This window comes from Dreissena polymorpha, chromosome 7, assembly GCF_020536995.1.
Source record: "Dreissena polymorpha isolate Duluth1 chromosome 7, UMN_Dpol_1.0, whole genome shotgun sequence".
Lineage (NCBI taxonomy): Eukaryota > Metazoa > Mollusca > Bivalvia > Myida > Dreissenidae > Dreissena > Dreissena polymorpha.
This window is the reverse complement of record NC_068361.1, coordinates 20,055,896-20,078,288: the sequence shown is the minus strand read 5'-3', so window position 1 is coordinate 20,078,288 and position 22,393 is coordinate 20,055,896. Positions and strand designations below refer to the sequence as shown.

Sequence of the window (22,393 nt, the reverse complement as noted above, 5' to 3'; positions counted from 1 at the left end):
GCGGGATTGCTGTATGCCTGCAAGTTGACAAATTTCTTGAATGAGGCTGGACATAAAATTGGCTCCTTTATCACTATGTATCCTTTCCGGAAATCCGTAGTGAACGAAGAATTTTTCAAAAAGGACACGGGCGGATGTACGAGCTGTCTGGTTGGTGGTAGGAAATGCTTGGGCATATCTGCTGAAATGGTCAGTGATAACGAGGATATTCTCATATCCACCTTTAGATCTCTCGAGACCGAGAAAATCTAAACACACCATTTCCATAGGAGCAGATGTCTGGATACTGACCAATGGAGCTGCCTCTGCATGTGTCTTGCGCCGAATGCATCTAGGACAAGTGGCTACGTTGCGACTAATAAAAGTGCCCATACCAGGCCAGTAAAATCTCTGTTTAAACAATGACGTGGTTCGGTCCCTACCCTGATGACCTAGATCATCGTGTAGGGCACGGAACACTTCACCCCGTAACTGACTGGGTAGTATAAGCTGTCTATACAACTGGTACCCATAATTGGCTATACGATAAAGAACGCCATCCCTCAGTTCCAATTTGCTCCAGTCTCTTAAATACTTATTTGCAGCTGAAAACTCACTCGAGGTCGGTTGAAGAGTCGGCCTGGTGCCTTGCTGGATATGGTTTATGAGTTCGGCAATTACTGGATCAGACAGTTGAGATTTTCGCCAATCTTTCGAACTCAAAGCATATGCTTGTATAATGTCGTCTGGAACAGTTGTTTCTTGTTCAAGTTTGTCAATCACGTCGGGATCAGCTATACTAAAGCATAAAGGTGCTTCTTCGACTGTAGCCATCACAGCTGTAGCCAATGCAGTTAAAACATCTGTATCTACGGTCTTTCTGCTGAGTCCATCCGCATCGGCAGTCCGGCGCGATAGCGCGGAGTAAACTCATAATTAGCCAATGCTGCCATCCAACGCTGACCAGTGGCGTCCAACTTGGCTGTAGTGGTGACATAAGTGAGAGGGTTATTGTCAGTAACCACTTCAAACTTGGATTCTATATAGATAATCATGGAATTTTTCCGATATCGCCCACTTCAAAGCGAGGAATTCCAGTTCATGGGCTGGGTAATTCTTTTCAGCTGGACTCAGAGAACGACTTGCATACGCAATCACCCTTTCCTTCCCATCTTGTTTTTGATAGAGGACTGCGCCAAGACCTTGTGACGACGCATCAGTGTGAACAACGAACGGAAGTTCATAGTTTGCAAAGGCAAGAATTGGAGGATTAACCAACTGCCTTTTTAACTCCTCAAAAGCCGATTGCTGTTCATCTGTCCTATACAAACGGAACTTTCTTGGACAATGCACTTGGTTTTTGTTTAGTTTTTGGTGTGTTACTGTGGCCAATCAGTAGGTTGTTGAGAGGTCTTGCAATCTTAGAAAAGTTTTTAATGAAACGCCTGTTATATCCAACAAACCCTAAGAATTTCCGGACGTCTTTTACATTGCAAGGAACGGGCCAATTTTTCACTGTTTCAGTCTTTTCGGGGTCTGTACTTATTCCCTCCTCGGAGACAACATGGCCGAGATATGTTATTTTGGTTTTGAAGAATTCACATTTGGATGGCTTAATTGTAAGATTGTAGGAAGCTAATCTTGAAAAAACTTCGTCCATTCTATGGATATGGCTTTGAATATCTTTCGAAAAAATGACGATGTCGTCCAAGTAGATGAGGCAGTCTCGTAGATTAAGATCTCCCATGCAACGTTCCATCAATCGTTGGAAGGTCGCGGGGGCATTGCATAACCCAAAGGGCATACGGTTGCACTCATAAAACCCCAGGCCTCCAACCTGAAACGCAGTCTTCTCCTTATCTTCCTCCTTAAGTTCTACCTGCCAGTATCCGGCTTTCAAGTCTAGTTTGGAGAAATATTTGGACCCTGATAACAAGTGTAAGGTGTCTTCAATTCGTGGTAAAGCATAACTGTCTTTCTTCGTTCTCTCATTGAGTTTTCGGAAGTCGATGCAAAATCGAATTGTACCATTTTTCTTTCTCACAATTACACAGTTTGAAGACCAAGGACTTCTTGATTCTTGAATTGCTCCCATGTCCAGCATTTCTTTCAGGTGTTCTCTGACTTCATTAAATACTCCAGGTGGGATTCTTCGATATGGCTCTTTGAAAGGTGTTTCATTGTTTAGTTTGGTAGAGTGCTTTACAGTTGAGGTATGTCCAAGATCCAGGGCATGTTTTGGAAAGATTGTATCATATTTTTGGAACAGCTTATACACTTGATTTTTTTCATCATCGGTCAAATCGGTCTGTTCTAAATTAACTCCATATTGATGTTTAATATCTCCATCTTCAACTTTTCCTTTCTTTGCAGGTGCTGTTTCAGTCTGTATTGCTGCAGTCAATGGCTCTAAAACGGGTGCTTCTCGTAATACTTGCACTTCGTTTAATTGGCATAGGCTCTGTCTTGCCTTGATCTTAATTGGTCTTGCTGTTACGTTGCAGATTCTTACCGGTATTCTTGCGGTTCGACCAGCGTTATTCACAGTGACCACGCGTGGACAAACAATAGCACTGTGAGAGTGTTCATCTTCAAATGCCTCTGTAATTGCTGCGTCAGTATTCTTGATCTTTCTTACAAATCCAGTAACCGTTCTGGTTTCCATTGAATGTAAGGTTATGGGTTTCGTTGCTGTTACTCTACCGATAAACGGATTGATGGACATCATGGCTGCTTCCCACTCATCAGGTAAGTTATCTGTATTTCTGATTTGTTGAATATTGCGAATTAAATTCGTACCTAGAAGGACTGGAGCTACACCATGATACTGTGACACCGGGATAACCAATAAAACGGTAAGTATTGGTGTAGAGGTAAGTTGTGTTTCTATAGATGCTTCGATGTATCCAGTATATGGAACTTTCATGCCATTTGTACCTTTTAGATCTATTTGAAAATCATCCATATAATTCAATTCAGGTTTGTGATCCATGTTATCATAAAATTCTTCAGTGATTGAGCTGACCTGTGAGCCACTGTCAATCAAAGCTTTAACTAGAATTCCGTTTATTTTGATGTCTGTTAAATTAGGGTCTCCGATCATTCTTTGCAGTAAGTCTCCTTTATCATGTTGTTCATCAGTCAATGTGTCGGGGCATATTTTGTTCATGCCGCTCTCATCAGCCCCCGCGATCAGAGCCTCTGTTGGTTTAAATGTTGTGTTTTAGGTTGTTGTTCTGTCGGATCTTGTCTTAAGTACCCTCCAGTTGGATATTGACCTCGATAACTTCTAAATCCTCTTCCTCTGTTCATGTTTCTGTAACGACCTATATGACATCTTCTATAATTTGGTTGGTCGGATGTTCGATTTTCAAAACGTGACTCGTTTCTATCTTGTGATGGTTTTTCTCTTGACATCTCATTCAACTTCTTCTCCATAAGATTCATTTTCTCTGTGAGATCCTTTAATATTTTCATTTGCTCATCAATGTGCAGTACGTTACTCTCTTTAGGCAGTTCTGTTCCTTTACATACAGACATTTCCTGTTCTTCCCTTCTGACTTTAACTTTCAACTCTTCGAATGTTGGGACCGTTTCAAAGTACACTCTGGTTGCATTTCGCAATTCAGTATTATTGATGTGCCTCCAGAATCTCGTTCTTAACATTGTATCTTTCTTATCTTCTTGTATTTCATTTCGATTAATGACCTTCTGGATAAGTGTCTCCAACCGTATGGCCCATGTCGATATATCTTCGTATTTTTCTTGTTTGGCATTATAAAATTCTTCCATAACACTTTGGCCCGTCTTGATATCACCAAAATTTGTTTCCAAAGTTGTAAGTATTTCTTGCAGGCTTGCATCAGGCTTTAAAGTTGTGAGAACTTTTCTTGGCTTTCCAGTGATGGAATTTCTTATCGACTGTCTCAATACATCTTGGTGATAAATGCCAGATTTCATCATACATTCAATTTCAAGTTTCCATTCATTGAATGTTTGAGGATCAGAGAACTTTGGAACATTAGGCTTCATTACAAAAGGCACTTTAGGTTCACGTACTGCTTTTATGTCAGTGTCCAAATCATCTGCACAATACTCTCCCTCTAGGGAACTTAAAGTGCTTTGTTTCTCCAACAGACTCTCTTCTAACTCCTGCTTTTGCTGTAATAGTCGTCTTATTTGTTGTTGCTTTAGCTTTCTCGTAGCTGCTTTTAATTTTTCCGTTTTATTTCTACTTGCAATTTCATCCATCATTTGTATTTCTCTCTGTTTCATGTCTTCTATCTCCTTCTTTAATTGCTTTACTACTTCACTTTCAATACTATATTCGTCATCTGAGTACGTGTCATCATCATCTGTTACATATGTATCTCCCTCCTTTTTAATTCTGGCCTAAGAATTCAATCTGTGTATTTGATCCACATTGCCATGTTTCTTTCTATGTGACATTTTCAATTTTCTATTTCCTCTATAATTATGATATTCATGATTAACATCTATGTTCAGTAGTTCATCATCACATTTGTCGACATTATAGTTCCTCTGAACTTTCAACCTGTCACCACGATCAGTTACAACATGCTTCTTGGCTTTGCTGTCCAGCCATTTTAACTCCTTGTCAACGGTGTCTGTGGTACTCTCTGAACAAGTCTCTGAACGTTCCAATTCACTTTCATGGTACCTAATGCCCCTACTGATGCTACTGATATCATCTATATGTCCATATTCATCTACCGTTATTATAGATCTGCTCATTTTAGCATTGTCTTTATATCTCACGTCATCTCTTTTATATTCATCTGTGTTTATGTCCTTAAACTGTGTATCATAACCACATGCTCCTTCTTGTTCCATGCTACCATCAGCATCTTCCAACGCATCAAATTCTTCGATTTCTAGAATCTGTCTTTCCAACTGCCTTCTTTTTTCTTTCAGCCTTTCAATCTCTTTGTCTTCTCGTTTTATTCTGATTTCTTCACATTTGCGTTTTTGTAGGTCTTCTTTTTCTTGTCGAGCCTTGTGTCGCATTTCAACCACTCTCATTCTCTGTTTTTGCAATTCTGCTAAATGTTCCTCTTCAATCTCTTTGTCTCTTTGTTTAATGCTCGCGAGCTTCGTTCTCTTCTGAATTTGTCTCTCTGTATTTTCAATCTCTAATTTCAATTGTTCCCTTCGCATCAACCTTTTATCTCTTTCAGATGAAGGATTATCCATGATTTAGCTCCTTTACAGACAATTATCACTATATTTAGAAACTTCAATCTAATTTAACTTCACTTGACTTCAACACAACACTTCACTTGTACACTTTACTTGTACACTTCAATCGAACACGTTATTTGAACACTTCACTTCATTTGAACACTTCACTTCACTTAAACAATTCACTTCACTTCTCTTTAATAGTTCATTTCATTTGAACACTTAAATTCAATTCACAAATCACAATTCACAATTCAATTCAGAAATCACAATTCACAAATCAATTCACAATTCAATTCACAATTCAAATCACAATTAAATTCACACTTCCATTCACAATTCCATTCACAATTGAATTTACAATTAAATTCACAATTCAATTCACAATTCAATTCACAATTCAATTCACAATTCAAATCACAATTCAATTCACACTTCCATTCACAATTCCATTCACAATTGAATTTACAATTCAATTCACAATTCAATTCACAATTCAATTCAATGAATTTAATTTAACATAACCTAATTTATTTTAATTAAATTCAAATCAAATAAACTTAACCTAATTTAATTTAATTCAAGTCATTTCATTAAACTAAGCCTTATTTAATTTCATTCCATTCACTTCAATTAAACTTAAACTAATATAATTTAATTTAATCTTCTTTAATTTTATTTAATGTAATTTTATTTTATTTGATTTTTAATTTAATTAATTGAATTAAACTTAATTGAATATATTACATTATATATTATGAATTATATATTATATTACTATATATAAAGTAATTCAAACACCCAAGTTCATCAAGTTCACTAAATTTATTTTATTTTAAAACCTACTGAAATCAGATTTAATTTAAAACAAATCAGTGAAATTTATTTTAACCAAATTTAAAGTATCTAAATTATATTTCAGGTTAAAATGTTTTCAATATAATTTTAATCAAGATGATTAAGTACAATTTAAAATCTTCAATCTAATTAAAGATTATTTAGTGGGCAATTGTTAATTTATTTTTATTTATTTTTTTTGTATTGTTTTTATTTTATTATTGTTTTGTGATTAATTAATTGAGTTAATTTAATTTGACATTAGTTTTATTTCTTCAATGTAAATTCTGTTTATGTATCACACGTTTTAAGTTTAACCTATATTTTAAACCATGCGCCGCTGATGTTTGTACAATCTAACCAAACATATGGCACACTACTCCAATTTCAACTTTGTATACACACTAATAAGAAGTGCACATACAAAAATGCGTAACGTTGTAAAATATACTGGGTATATTTTACACAACACAAACGGTTTAAAATACGCGATATAAAAACAACGCGCGACCTTGCAAGGATTTGTTCGCAATATTCTCTAATTGAACGTTAAATATGTGTTGTATTTATCATTGAAACAGGTGGATCAGACCTCAATCAATGCTAAATAATATATTTAACTTTCAGCACAACCCGTTTAAAAAAATACGCATGAATTTATACAAAGTCACACGTATCTCCTTTTTCTGATAAAGGTACATATCAATTAAATCATTCTGATATAAATTGCACGAAATTTCACCTTCAAAATGTCACTAGAATGGTTTTACCACTTACTCAATATTGTGTACACAACTACGCTACCTGACCGATACTCTATTGTATACGGATTAGTTTATGAATGAAACACAGTGAGATGAAACGTTAGTTGTCATGTCATGCAGGGCCAGATTTATATCCTATAATTAGTGCAGTGACCAATTTTCACGTTCAGTAAAAAAAATCCTAAAAATATTAATACAAAAATATAAATAACATCATACAAAGAAATACAAATAATGCACCCGTAATTAATGAAAATATTACTTAAATAAAACTTAAAACACTAATGAATTTATCAAATAGAATTCACAATTAAGTGTCAAATCACTTAACGCAGTAATAATACACAGTCTGGTCTTCAATCCATCGACGAAAAGCGTGATCCTCGGACAAGTGCACTTAAGCGTAGTGCTACCGGTAATCAGGAATGATGTGTATTGAGCTCAATTTCAAAGCCCCGTTGGGCGCCATTGTTGCCGGCCTCGCCAGCCGTAGTGAGTGGAGAATAATACCAACAACGGTTGATGTTTCTCTGTGTAATTTCCCTGTGCAGACAAATAAATATGAATTAATCTGCAACAATAGCATTTAATTATAATATGAAGATAAATGGATTTATGTTAAAGAATAGATGATAAATCATTTCAATATAGCAAACATATAACAATGCAAACAATGCAACCGCATCGACATGTTTAACAACACAATATTTTTTCAATATAATAATAATAATAATAAACATAATAATAATAATAATAATAATAATAGTAATGATAATAATAATAATAATTATAACATGAAATACCTGCAGATGTATTTATAAACAACTGCTAAATCGGCACATTCAAATGGCGTCTAGCTATCTGACCGTCGCTACCGCTTTTGGACAGTGGCGCGAAAAGGATTATCAATCAAGTGCTCGTGCGCATAAACGGTGTTAGCATGAAGTATAACAATAGTGGTTAAACACTACTAATACTACAACTACAATTCTAATAACAATTGACTATGCCTACTTAAAGATAGTGGCTTTGAAATATAACATCGATTTAATCAACCTATGACATTATATGCCCTATGACAAGTCTATTTTTAGCTAAATTCCTGTTTTGGCGGAAAATGTCCCGGATTAGCATGTGCGTTCTGCACGAGATAATCTGCGATGACACTTAACGTGCATCCTTTAAACCACTTTTTCACAGAGCACGGCCCATATATATTTTAACTCGATTTCATTAGATGCTTATTGAAACACTATATGTCTGTCCTCAGGGTAGAACCAGTACATGGTGTCGTTGTGGGAACTCAAAAGAACGCTTCCAACGCGAGGGTCGAACCCGTTCCCTCCCGATCGCTAGGCAGAAACCATATCTACTACGTCACGGCGACACGTCTACCTATCTACCTGTAGTTATGATGGTGGTAGTAGAACAAATAGTAGTAACTGTTATACAATTGGTTATAAATGTCAGTAATTTGATTTGTTTTTGTAATAAAATCATAATAGATACCTTTCGCAACTTTAAATGCCCAGGGTAAAAATAACATTTGACTGATATGCGAACGTGTGCAACATGAATAGTCGCATTCTGGCAACATATTTTAGGTCACATTAATTCTAATCGAATCTTGAATTGAAACACGAAATGTACCATACCTTTATCCGGAAACAAGACTGAATACAGTGCACACGAAATGTAACATACCTTTATCCAACAAGACTGACTTCAGTGTACACGAAATGTACCATACCTTTATCCGGAAACAAGACTGAATACAGTGTACACGAAATGTACCATACCTTTATCCGGAAGCAAGACTGAATACAGTGCACACGAAATGTAACATACCTTTATCGGGAAACAAAACGGAATACAGTGTCCACGAAATGTAACATAACTTTATCCAACAAGACTGAATACAGTGCACACGAAATGTAACATACCTTTATCCTACAAGACTGAATACAGTGCACACGAAATGTAACATACCTTTATCCTACAAGACTGAATACAGTGCACACGAAATGTAACATACCTTTATCCAACAAGACTGAATGCATTGCACACGAAATGTAACATACCTTTATCCAACACGACTGAATACAGTGCACACGAAATGTAACATACCTTTATCCAACAAGACTGAATACAGTGCATACGAAATGTAACATACCTTTATCCAACAAGACTGAATACAGTGCACACGAAATGTAGCATACCTTTATCCAACAAGACTGAATACAGTGCACACGAAATGTAACATACCTTTATCCATCAGGACTGAATACAGTGCACACGAAATGTAACATACCTTTATCGAACAAACTGAATACAGTGCACACGGAATGTAACATACCTTTATCCAACGCGTCACACGTCATGTTCAGGCTTTTATAGTCGGGACATTTCTGGAAACGTTCGAAAATAATAATAATAATAATAATAAAACAAAAACCAAATTATATTTATTTATCAGGTCATATTTTTACAATGTGACAAAAAAGTAAGTTTATTGCAAAAAATATCTTTTCTTTAGTAAAATTACGAGATTTTGGTACGTTACGTGTAAATCTTTTAGCAATGGATTAAAATGCAACACAAAGTTTATCTATGATAAAATATAATATAGCCGTTATGCCTTTTAAACAAGATGTTATACATTAGTTTCACAATACAAGACAAAGTTATTTCCCTTATTTTCTTGTTAAATACGAGGAATTTTTATCAGGTACCACAAGAATTAAAGAGCTTAATTTACCGTTACATAAAATGCACCACACACCTATCGTCCCGAGTAGGATGGCAAGACACATGCTTTTTCTTTTTCATGGAAATAAAGTAAACATTATATACCCTTACCTGAATCATACATAGTTATTACCCTACCTGCATATTACAAAGCAGGTATTTCTTCATCGGCCCTTCGCAGTGCTTCCCGCCGTATCTGGGTCTAGTAGAACGGGTATAAACATGTTTACCTTACATAGGAACATAATACAACATATGTATATTGCACATGTTCAAACTTTCAAATATTTTTTAATATAAAAATGTGTACGTATGTATGAACCATTTAACCGAAGTCGGCTTCAAAATTGTCGTCGTATCCCGAAATCAGCTTATGAACGAAAATACAGTTTCAGATACTAGCTTGCTATAGTTCGTTCAGTAACAGCAAACGTTCACCAATAACTGTTCGTTTCGTACGAAACCTTCTGCACGATAAGTTCGCCGCGAACGTTTTAAGAGCTGTACTCATTGATAACAAATTGAAAATGATTGATGATTTAAGAAACAATGTTTTTTTTATAAAATTCAGAAATTACTTGAGTAGTAATTGATTAGAAACTATATTTGGCATTGTGTTTCAGTTTAAATAACATACATGTATATGCATTACTGAAATATAATTCTGAAACAACATGCCGGTCCGCCATTTTGGTTATATACGCGAACTACATCCGAATGCGTTTGCTATCGATCGCGAACGTTCGTAACGAACCTACCGTTCAGTGACCGAACTTTCGGAACATTTCGCAAACGTTCACCTTAACTGAACGTACTACTGGATAAAATGTGTTGAAATTGGACACGGATTATTTTTGCAGTCATTCGCTTCTTGCATTTGTCAGTTCATGCCATACGTATGTGAACTTTGGTCTGTTGAACTACTAAGGAAGGGTAACGTTACACAGAAAAAGTAAGTAGATTAACTGACGCCAGGTTAGTAATTGTCGGTTCAGGTAATACTTAAAAGTAAACTACAAAAAACCCGAGTGCGGAAAATACACTACACGCCGGAGTATTTGCGTACACGGGGTACATTGTAGTATACAAAAGAGGCGCCTTAATACTAGATGTATATGAGCCGACAATGAACAATTGTGCCTCACTTTGGGTCCGTGCACGTCCTTGTCTGCAACAAAACGCCTCCCCCGCACTTGCGATTGCACGTGGCGCTCACCCATGGGCTCCATCCCCCTGGGATAGGGTCTGTCTGAAGGGAAGCGTTCATCGCAACTGACTGACCGCGCATGCACCACTGGAATACAACGGTACTTCCGGTATATATATTTAGAGAAATAGCTGTGTAGCTCTCATGTAACAATATATTGTGTACAGCATACAGACTAGAATGTCAAATGTCAAGCAGAGATCTTAGTGAAGATCAATTATAACCAGATGTACTGCTTTAACACAGGTGACAAGTTGTCTCATGAGATTGTGTCTTATTCAAACACATTTTACAGCAAATACTATATAAACATTCTCTAGCGCATTGCATACTTAGTCCCTAATTTAAACAGTGTATTACAGTTACTGTCAGAAACCAAAAATCAAAGCAACACAAAGATATAATTCGCTGTAGAATAACTTACTGTACTTTTGTCGATATATCTAATGTAGGAGTCTGATTACGTTTTACTGAAAGTTGGCGAAAGAATGAATTCAGTTTTTATAAGCTAATTATAAAATCTAAAATATTCAATAGCAACTTAAAATCAAGATGCGAAACGAGGCAAAAGCCGACAGAACGACAATTCATCTAAACTTTTTTGATCGGCCGACACCTTAATAAACGAATGTTTGTCGAGTGGCTTTACCATTTTCAAATTAATATCTACATTTTTTTAGTTTACTGTTGATCATGTTGATGGGCAAATAGAGTGCCTTACAGCATCTTACTCTACAAGTTTGCTTCACAAAGCCGCATCTTCGTTGGAAGATTAAATTCTGCGAGACGGGCTCAGATTGTAAACTACTTTCGTTCTCGTTAAAATGTATTTGGATGGAATGCAGCTCAGAAAAATATCGGCGACATACGTCATAGCTATTTGGTATCATTAGGTTAAGTATCAATTCGTTTTGCAATTGCAAAATCAATATAAAAAAAAATATTGCATAAACTCTAACTATAATGCCCTCTGGCGGGGTGCAGAAACTTGGCAAAAGGAGGGAGAAATCGTGTATTAACAATGCGATTCACGTGCCGTTCAAGTCATGTTATGTGTTTTTTCATATCCATAATCTGGTCCACGCGCAGTTACTTCCCTTCTCCAGCATTCGACGACTTTCCAAGCATAAATGGGAACTGAATAAGCACCAGTTTCCTCATGCATGCAGGGATAATGACTATATTAATCCATTTTTCAAGTTATACCATCTGCACTCTCTTGACAACAGCTTTATTTTATTGGCAACGTCAATGAAGTTAAGGTTATTTACTCAACACTTTCAAAAGAATATGCTGTTAATATAAGTGTTTATGTACCTTCAACGTTCCTGCTGAAAATTCAAAATAATTCCTCATTTCTTACTTTGCGCGGCTGCATTTCAACTTTGCATTAATCCACTGTTTAAGCACATTTTAAATCGAAAACTGCCTATCTGAATGTAAAGCCTCGTCATTTCGGATGATGACCGAGTGAGGCATATGTAAAACACAACCGTGAACTATATTGAAATAATCGAATTATTTTGTCGATGTCGAATGAACAAAACATATTGTTTTCAATGTTATTTAAATTTATTTTGGTATGTGTGATTTGTTTATGCAATAATAGCGAAAATACACATTTTCTCGGACATGATCATCTGCGGGCACTCTAAAAATCCGTTCCTACCCTCGTGCTGCGCACTCGGGCATGAACGAATTTTTCGAGCGCCCGCAGATGATCATGCCCTCGAAGTCGTGTATTATCCCTATAAAAATGCCCTATATCTTTGTTTTCGTATTATGCATATTTTTGGTTAACATGCACCTTGCAAGAACATGCCGCCAATGTCTTGAAAGTCATAGTTGGTGTGTTCATATGTAGCATTGGCAACTTCTTTCTTTCTCTAAAACCTATGAAGTGTATCACATTGATATACCGGAACGTAAGTGAATAACCATAACAAGATGTGAATGGATGAGAACATGTACGACTATTTCTGCAAATGTACTTTTCATGTAAAATGGACACCTTTGTCCCGCACGCAATCTACACACTTCCTGGAAGTAACCATGTGTCACTTTAGTTATAAATAGTCTTATTATTTGGTGTTTGTTTGCATGTGCAATAATGCCAATTTCAGCTCTATACGTTTTTAGTGTGTAATACCGGTAAGTCACTCAGCTATTATCGAGACATAAGTGAAAACAATGAATATTAAAATATTAACTTTGATGATTTCCGGCTATGAATATAAATGCAACTTAGTGGTTATTAACGAACCCACAAAGATCAGCTGGGCCGTTCCTGGCGTCTCTATTTTTTATATATTTTTTTTAGCGTAACCAAGAGCTTTCGCCATGTATTCATGTTTTGTCCTGAGCAAATACACGCATCATGTACATGTATTTTAAATTACCTTTTATCCTAATAATCACATCAATTCCACAAAAATGATATATGTTTTCTGAAAACGAAAAAAAGGGTTAAGCGAATTTACACACACGAAAAAAAATTAATATGGTCAGACAAAAAGATAAAATGAATAAATTGTTTTGCGTGGAATAGCTTTATTTGGAAAATTCTGAAAGAAAGTAAAGTTTTATCATGGGTTTTTTATCAAGCCCAATGATGCTCTAAAAACAGGACGAGGATGACACAAATAATATGAAGGTATAGACTAGAACAGGGCAAGAAGTTGACTTTCAGATGAAGAGTCGTGTTTGATGTATTACCGTTCGGGTGTTGTTACAGTCCGTCCCGTCCATTAGAGGCTGGGAGTAATAGTAGTTGCCCCGATCGGTGTGGCAGGCGATCTTTTTGCAGGGGTCATGTACTGTGTTCTGCGAAAGTCATCAAAAAAGCCAAAACAAAGTTTAGCATCCAGAACACATAGATTAGCATCGATCTTTTTCAAATTAATGATTTTCGGAAGCTGAATACGTGTCTATCTATTTTCATTATAAGCGCCATGAAAGCAATGCTCAGATTGACTGAACAGTGAACTGGTGGTCCTCCGATACGAAAGCGCTGCGTAGTTAATGATGATTTTTTAATAACATGTAGTTTATCTGGGAACAAGGTTTGTTTAAAGTATACAGTTGTACAAAAATGTCATTCCTTAACAACAATCTTGTCAATCAAGATTGGACATAGGGTCAATCATAGACCTACGTAGAAGAAGTAGGCGTGGTCACCAAGCATAAGACGGCACTGATCGTCCGCTGTGTACACCATCCCGGGTAGAGGCAGCGGGGCGAGCTGGGAGCCATGCAGGTGCATCATGTCAACGTCTCCACTTACTGGAGCGTTTTCCAGGCACCCAAGATTGTACCTACAATACAGAGAGAAGTCAGTGTAATGCACCATGCCGGGTAGAGGCAGCATGACGAGTTTGGAGCCATGCATGTGCATCATGTCAACGTCTCCACTCACTGTAGCGTTTTCCAGGCACCTAAGAGTGTACCTACAAGTTAAAAGGAAGTCAAAGTATTTCAGTAATAAAGAGAATGTCAGATTGTTCCATCAATACCGAAGGAAGTCACACACAAAAATGAATCTGCAGTACAGAGGGGCGAACTCAATATGTACCTCCACAACTGACGGACATACTCAGTGATTTTCCTGTAAATAAATGGACGCAGATTGTGGATTTATTCGGTCACTGTTCAACATAATACCTAATGTTGTTGAAGAGTTCCTTGGCGCTGCAATTGGACCACCGGAAGGCATCCACCCCAGTATTGCCGTAAGCGGACATGAGGGCGGGAGGACAGTGGTTATCATTTGTGTTGTCATGGCTCATGCCGATACTGCGATTTAATAAATATATTCGTTTGTTTTGAGAAACGAAATTTCAATAGTTATGTTCTTTATTAAAAATCAATAAATGGATACCAATGTTTTCATGCTAAATACAAATGACACGATATGGAGAAAATCCAAGAGTCCATTACGCGATAAAAAACACATCACTCGACTGTGTATGTAAGACTTTGTACCACGTGACCTTACTCTAATACGTGTGCTGCACTTACAGGTGGCCTATTTCATGCGCCAGGGTGAGACCGAATACGGGCCCAGTATCTTCCACGACGGCACACTTCTCTCGTATCTTACACGCACCAGAGAGGAACGCAAGGCCGTTCGTGGACTTCCCGTTGTCATTGGCGCCATATTCAATATCATTTCTAAATTTGGGAATAAAAGATTAACGTATGCACTCGTTGTTTGTTTAGTGTAGGGGAGGGGGGGGGGCTTTATGGTATGTTCATGCAGATCTAAACACATTGTTACATTGTACAACACCTGTTAATGTCCTGCACAACGGAAACCGACTAAAGACTTGCGTTCTCAAAAGTTTTCTTTTTCATTTAAAGTACGGAAAATCTTTGTTTACGTTTAATTTTAGTTAATTTTTTACTCTCAAAAATATCAATTAGTTACACCAAGACCTTTACAAACGTAAATAGGGGGACAAACAAAATATCCAAACCGTGTTAAAAGGATGGTAACGTCAGTTTTGTTTAGCGTGTGATGCTTGCTCTGCCACTCACAGAAACTGTTCTTTGTCTTTTCAGCGTCCACTGTGTCACTCACATCAAACCCCTGCAAATACATTATATAAGTAGCTGCTACGTTATACATTCTATAAATAGCATCACATACACATTTCTTTGTCTTCTCAGCGTCCGGTGTGTCACTCACGACCAACACCTGTGAAACATCGTGTGAATTTGCTATTACATCATACATTCTATAAATAGCATATCCGACACATTATGTGAATAGCTGCGACGTCATACATTCTATAATTAGCAGGTTCTCTGTCTTCTCAGCGAAAGCTGTGTCACTAACACCAAACCCCTGCAAACACAGTCTGTGAATAGCTGTGAAGTCAAACATTATCAAACTAGTATCTCAAAACACCTTCTCAGCGTAAGCTGTATTACTCACGTCAAAACCCTGCAAATACATTCTGTAAAATCATAATTATATTTATAGCAATAGCATCTTAAACACTTTCTGTAAATAGCCATAAGCAATCAAATTGAAAGAAAACCATTGTAGTTTCGCACCGCAAAAGTGAAACACCCAAAGCGATTAAAACGTGGCAAAATCGTATATTTTAGCTAATTTATGCGCAAAGTGTTAAAGGTAAGCTATTGTGATCAGTATATGATCGTCCGGCTGTCTTCGTGCGTCATGCGGTTTCCGGGGTACGAGTTCCAGTTTACTTCGTTACCACACGAGAAGCCCCATTTGTTGCTCAAACCGAATGAAAATATTTCCGGTTGTTAATTTTGACCCTATCTAGGCCAAGTTCGATTTGGAACAGTTTTCATAACAAGTAAGTTAACACTACACACGCCATATGTATTTATCAATATTGGTCAAAAAGTTGATTAACACTTCATACGCCATATTTATTGATCAATATTTGTCAAAAAGTTGGTTAACACTCCATACCACATTTATTGATCAATCTTGGTAAAAAGTTGGTTAACACTCCATACGCCACATTTATTGATCAATCTTGGTAAAAAATTGGTAAACACTCTACACGCAAAATTTATTGAAAAATTTGGTCAAAACATTGGTGAACACACTCCATACGCCACATTTATTGATTAATCTTGGTCAAAAAGTTGGTTAACACTCCATACGCCACATTTATCAACCTTTTTCAAAAACTTGGTAAACACACCACATTCCACATTTATTGATCAATCTTGGTCAACAAGTTGTTTAACACTCCATAAGCCACATATATTGATCAACCTTGGTCAAAAACTTGGTAAACACTCCATACGCCACATTTATTGATCAACCTTGGTCAAAAACTTGGTAAACACTCCATACGCCACATTCATTTTTGAATCCTGGTCAAAAAGTTGCTTAACACTCCATACGCCACATTTATTGATAAACATTGGTCTAAAACTTGGTAAACACTCCATACGCCACATTTATTGTTTAGTCCTGGTCAAAAAGCTGTTAAACACTCCATACGCCACATTCATTGATCAATCTTGATCAAAAAAATAATTTTAACAGGACCAAGACCGAGTGCGTTTCTGTGTCATTTTTGTCTAAAAGCTAGGCCACCGGCTTAAATTTGATAACAAAATTAGCCGTGCTCTGTGAAAAAGATGTTTAATGCATGTGCGAAAGTGTCGTCCCAGATTAGCATGTGCAGTCCGCACTAGAAAATTAAGGACGACATTTTCCGCTTTTATGGTATTTTTCGTTCACAGAAAGTCTCTTCTTAGCAAAACTCCGGTTAAGGTGGAAAGTGTAAGGACTGCACAGGCTAATCAGGAACGACACTTTACGCACTTAAATGTAACCCCTTTTTCACAGAGCACGGCTCAGATTTATATCGTCAAGTTTTAGCTCGTGACCACTATAAAGCTCACATGTTTTGCTCAATATTGATGGAAAAAATGTTTATCTTGGCAATACGTATAACAATAGGCAAATTACAAAACTCTCTACATGTTTCCGAAATCCATGTCACAAATTGAAACTTTGAAAAACTTGTTAACACTAGACGCCATATGAATGACTCAGTCTTGATGAAAATATGTAAGCATTTGTATCCTATTACCAGATGAAAATCGATAGTATAAGAACGATCGTATGAACTTGAGCTCTATACTATCACTAGTTTTAGATAAGAAATGGGTTTTACCAAAACATGAAGAATATGTGTTTGTCAACTACGTAAAAAACATCATCAAAAATGCGATGTTTGATATTTATTAATGGAAACGGAGAGGAAATATATAGTTTATTATGTGAGCTTTGGATTAAGATCAAGTGTATCATGCGATGCTTCGAATCATGTTAGCGCGAAGCTTGCCTAATAATCATAAAATATCGCATTTTGTGACGATTTTATCTTTCCGTAGTTGACAAAAACATTCTCCAATTTGAAAAAAATCTGTTCTAAAAATAGTGATAGTATAAAGCTAAAGTTTATACGATCGTTGTAATACTATCGATTGTCATCTGGTACTGGAATAAAATAGGATAAATAGAATAGTATGTGAGTTTCGTCGGCAAGCCTCGCGCTAACATGGTTCTATGATAAACTTGATCGTTATCCAAAACTCACATAATATTCTCTATTAATCTTAACAATATCTAGCCAATTTGGAATATTGATCACATGTTTTAACACTATGGTCACTTGGTAAGCTCTTCAAAATACGTTAACACTATTTAAAGCACATTTATGAGTTTAACTTAATGAAACTTGGTAAGATTGTAAATCTTGACGATATCTAGCCGTACTTCAATTCTGGGTCCTTCATGTATCAGAAGTTTGTTTATGCGCCTTAAATCTAAAGCAAAATTTTGAAGCAAATATAAAAGTGACATGTGGGAATCAATATTGTTGAAAAAACAACAACATATTTCTTATTTTAGAAATATATATATAGTACAAGTTCGAATCTGCGTCTAGTTGGTTTAACATAGGTCATCAAGTGAAATTTTCGGCAATTGGTGTTTTTTGATAAAAGGTAAGCACTTAAGGGACAACAAGGCCCTCTTGTTTCATATGCGACTTTTATAGAAACAACGGTATCATGAAACGGGCACCGTACCTCAGTCACATGTATTGGGCGAGTTGAACTCAACGATCGTGGATATCACAAGTTTGATAAACGATAATGTATTTTATGGTACACCATACAACATTGACCTATATTGGACGATCACAACTGTCTCTGACTTAACGATTTTGATCAACATCCATGGCTTTAACGGGCCTCCATAACAAAGTTACTTACATTGGACGAGTTGAACACAATGATCTCTGACAATAAGAGTTTCATCAACGTGCCAATGGACCGGTCTGCGAACAACTTCGACGCCTGAAACAAATAATAACATGTACAAGTCATGTAAGATCTCATGAAAACATTTTTAGATATTAAATTTATGGAAAACATATCTTTAACTCATTTGAACACAAACTAGTTTTTGACAAGTTAACAATATTATATTAACGTTGCCAAATCGATTTACGTATATAACATTGCAATCCACAACTGCTACTAACGTATCTTGTAATAGGAACGCGGACATACATTAACCCTTTACCTCTTAGAAACATATTTTTACGCATTTGTAGTCCCTTAGAAAAAAATAATTAAAATTAATTTAAGACTTTTCTTACTAGATTCAAGCTTTAAAGGTTTTTATTTCCAACAGCAAACAGCATAAAACTTGAACAGGCGGCGAGTTACTCGCAGGCTGTTCTGGTTTTATGCTGGTTGCAAAAGCTATTTTCACTTTGCTTCTAATGGGGGAAAAGGTTAAACGAATTATACAAAACTCGTTATGGAAACGACAGTTATACTTAGATTCGTACTAACATCTTAATAAACAGCCATATACGAATATTTTATCATCAATAAGAAAACTTTTTTTTAAATAAAATCAAAATGTAAACGTACTAACAGATTTGATCGAGAATACAAACAGCTATTACTACAATTGATACTAAAATAAAACGGTTTCGCGGGACCAAAAATTACTTGCGGAGCCGATACAAAGGTTTGGCTACTTTACCTGGTCGTGTCGCTAATTCATAAAAGAGAATACGCTTGGTTTATTTCTAGTTGGATTAAATATGTGGTGTCATAGTGTATTCTCAAGCTTTTGTAAGAGTCGCTTTCATTTCCAAATTTAGAAAATGCAAGCACCAAACGAATGTTAGTTTATGTTTGGTTCGCTGAAACATGGTAAAAATATGTTTGAAAATAACATGGCGAATTTCTGATACGGAACTTGTCTTGAAACTCTAAATCGACTTAAACTGGAAACTGCTTGTATGGCAAATCTTAATAAGTTCTTACTTTGCTTTCACATTAAAGTAAGACAAACTTTATGAGATGTTGAAAATATGTAGTTGTTTCTGTGGTTTGTATCGTTCTCTCAAGTAAATAATGTTTAATGAATATCTTAATTCTTTACACAAATTTTAGTTGGGCCGCGCTATTCGAAAGGGGGTTAAATGAATTGCTAATCAGTGACGACACTTTCCGCTTTTATTTTATTTTTCGTTAAACAGAAGACTGTTCTTGACAAAAATGTATTTAGGCTTCGGACAGCAAAGGCTTATCTGGGACGAAACATTACGCACATGTATTAAATCCAATTTTAAAAATTTGGTCGATACTAAATAAATAATAAATAAATACATGTTTCAGTATTTTAGTCAATATTTGATTAATTATAATATATATATAATACATTAACTGCTGATTGCTGCGACAAATTATTGCGATAAAGGAATCGCGTTATAAAATGCTGCTGTCTTTTTTGTATAAACTTATTTAAACACTGACCCGAAAAACCCGAAATTTCACGTTATTTATCTAATTTTGACTAGCCCTACAAACAACCAATATAATTTCCAATCACTTACGATGTTAAAGCCAGTGAAGGCATACTGTACAATCACTTACGATGTTAAAGCCAGTCAAGACGTACTGTACAATCACTTACGATGTTAAAGCCAGTGAAGACGTACTGTTCAATCACTTACGATGTTAAAGCCAGTGAAGACGTACTGGAGAATGTTGTCGTTGTGGAATCTCGCCATGACAGGGTCGACAACGATCCCCGCCTCTATGTACCTGTAGCGTGAAAGGAAACATGATCACAACAAACAACTTACAATGTATAAACAACTGGCAATGTACCAACAACTGGAAATGTACAAACTTATTGTTAAAGAAACAAATAGTTTATCAATAGAAAATACAAAAACTATAACTTCAAGGTTTGACTAAGGTGTTTATTGACCGGTAAAAAAGCCAACGCATTAAAAAAAGTTGTACTTGCTTCATTGCGGCAAAATAACATTTAATTCTAGTAACAAATAATAAAAATAGAACAACTATAACGTGTATGGGTAATCTTCTTTGCAATAAAGTTTGGATTACGTAAGTTGTTTAGTAACGTTGTCAGTCAGACATGATGAATTGGTGATTATACATAGAGATAATCACCACACAAGAGGACATTATATAAGACAGAACATAGAAGACAAGGTTTCAGCATTCATTCAGTATAGCTCTACTATGGATATTATGTAAGGATTATTATACGTGTGTGTTTTCGTGCCTAGTGTTGTGTCCAGTGTTTGGTGTATTTCGTCATACAGCTTTGCGATCGGTCTATTGCAAGATATTTAAAGGACCAAATGTTATAATGAGGCTGTTCAAACTGTAGGTTTGTTTTGTTTATAACAATCATTGAGATCTATTGTATTCCACATAGAGCTATTTCAATGAAGCGACAGTTTCACACCTAGTCCTGTATTTGTAACTGAGCCAAAGTGTGTGTTGTCTTTGGAATTATGAACGCTGCTGTTATTTCAGGGTATCGTAAACCATGCATTGTGTGATGTTAAATGTAATAAAATTGGTCGGACACACTGCCGTCAAGTGTCTACAAGTATGTCAAATGTTTCACACTGGCTGAATTGCGTTGGATGATTGTTTTAATTCAATTGTATGCCGCTCCTTCGTCGACTGGTATTATTGATACACGCCTAAAATGATCTATTTTTGGTGTGTTAGATTTGGAAAAAAATAATAAGAAATACAGCATCTTACATGGTACAAACATCCATAGGCCTCTCGCACAGAGACTTTTATGAAAAATACTTAGTATACTATAAATTTATGATCCGCGCTCTGTGAAAAGGGGGTTTAATGCATGTGCGTAATGTGTCGTCCCAGATTAAACTGTGCAGTCCGCACAGGCTAATCAGGGGCGACACTTTCCCCCTAAACTGGATTTTTGTAAAGAAGAGACTATCTGTAAACGAAAAATACCATAAAGCGGAAAGTGTCTTCTCTGATTAGCCTGTGCGTACTGCATATGCTAATCTGGTACGACACATTTCGCACATGAATTAATCCCCCTTTTCACAGAGCACTGCTAAATGTATACAAGGGATACAACTGACACACCAAGGTCTGAACTTAATCGAAACATAAGCCCTGTGATCTCACCTGGTTTTCATTTCGTTGACCTGGTGCCTCCCTTGTGCTTGAGAAGTGGGATAGAGTATGTCGGTAACGTCGTCTGCAAACGGCAAACACCGATCAAAGCTGAGGAACGTATTATGTTCTCTATATTTCATTATTAAAATATTATTACATCAACGAGTTTTACCTTTTCAACAAGAAAGTTTTCATATAATATCATAGCGAATTGTGATAGCTAAACTTCGATTTTCAATCAGCAAAAACAATCCAAAACGAGAGTCATACATATGAAAACCGTGATTAACGTGCGTATTTACTGTAGTATTAAGTCACCACTAAATAAAGACCGCCGACATTTTCTTTTAAACGATATTTGAATGGACAGTGTAATATGTTAAGTGTGCGTAGTCCTACCTTCCGTCTTGCACACGTGCTTGTCTCCCTGGTAACGGTAGATCAGGTGATTGGGCGACGCTGACGTTGACGTCTGATCCGATGTCCGCTTCATGGGGTAGATGAACAAGCTCGTGTTGCCGAAACTGAGCAACCCTTTCTGTGAAGAGAACATAATTTTTTTATGTCAATTTTGGAATACAATCATGTTTTTTATGTTTTTTTTTACCAAAAAATAAATGTTCAAAGAGGGTGATTCGTGTTGCAA

At 36.2% G+C, this 22,393-nt stretch overlaps 1 protein-coding gene across 1 annotated transcript in view; it reads right to left on the bottom strand.

The window, feature by feature from the left end:
• LOC127838657 (A disintegrin and metalloproteinase with thrombospondin motifs 7-like) overlaps positions 1–22,393 on the bottom strand; it is a 49,272-nt gene that overhangs the window by 22,717 nt on the left and 4,162 nt on the right. The window contains exons 5-16 of the mRNA XM_052366520.1: positions 22,147–22,285; positions 21,757–21,829; positions 20,280–20,370; positions 18,517–18,600; positions 15,213–15,325; positions 14,755–14,907; positions 14,398–14,529; positions 13,892–14,051; positions 13,453–13,560; positions 10,676–10,824; positions 9,669–9,732; positions 9,139–9,190 (exon numbers count right to left, since the gene is read on the bottom strand). Of these exons, the coding sequence (XP_052222480.1) occupies positions 9,139–9,190; positions 9,669–9,732; positions 10,676–10,824; positions 13,453–13,560; positions 13,892–14,051; positions 14,398–14,529; positions 14,755–14,907; positions 15,213–15,325; positions 18,517–18,600; positions 20,280–20,370; positions 21,757–21,829; positions 22,147–22,285 (1,318 nt within the window). The remainder of the gene's footprint in view (positions 1–9,138; positions 9,191–9,668; positions 9,733–10,675; positions 10,825–13,452; positions 13,561–13,891; positions 14,052–14,397; positions 14,530–14,754; positions 14,908–15,212; positions 15,326–18,516; positions 18,601–20,279; positions 20,371–21,756; positions 21,830–22,146; positions 22,286–22,393) is intronic.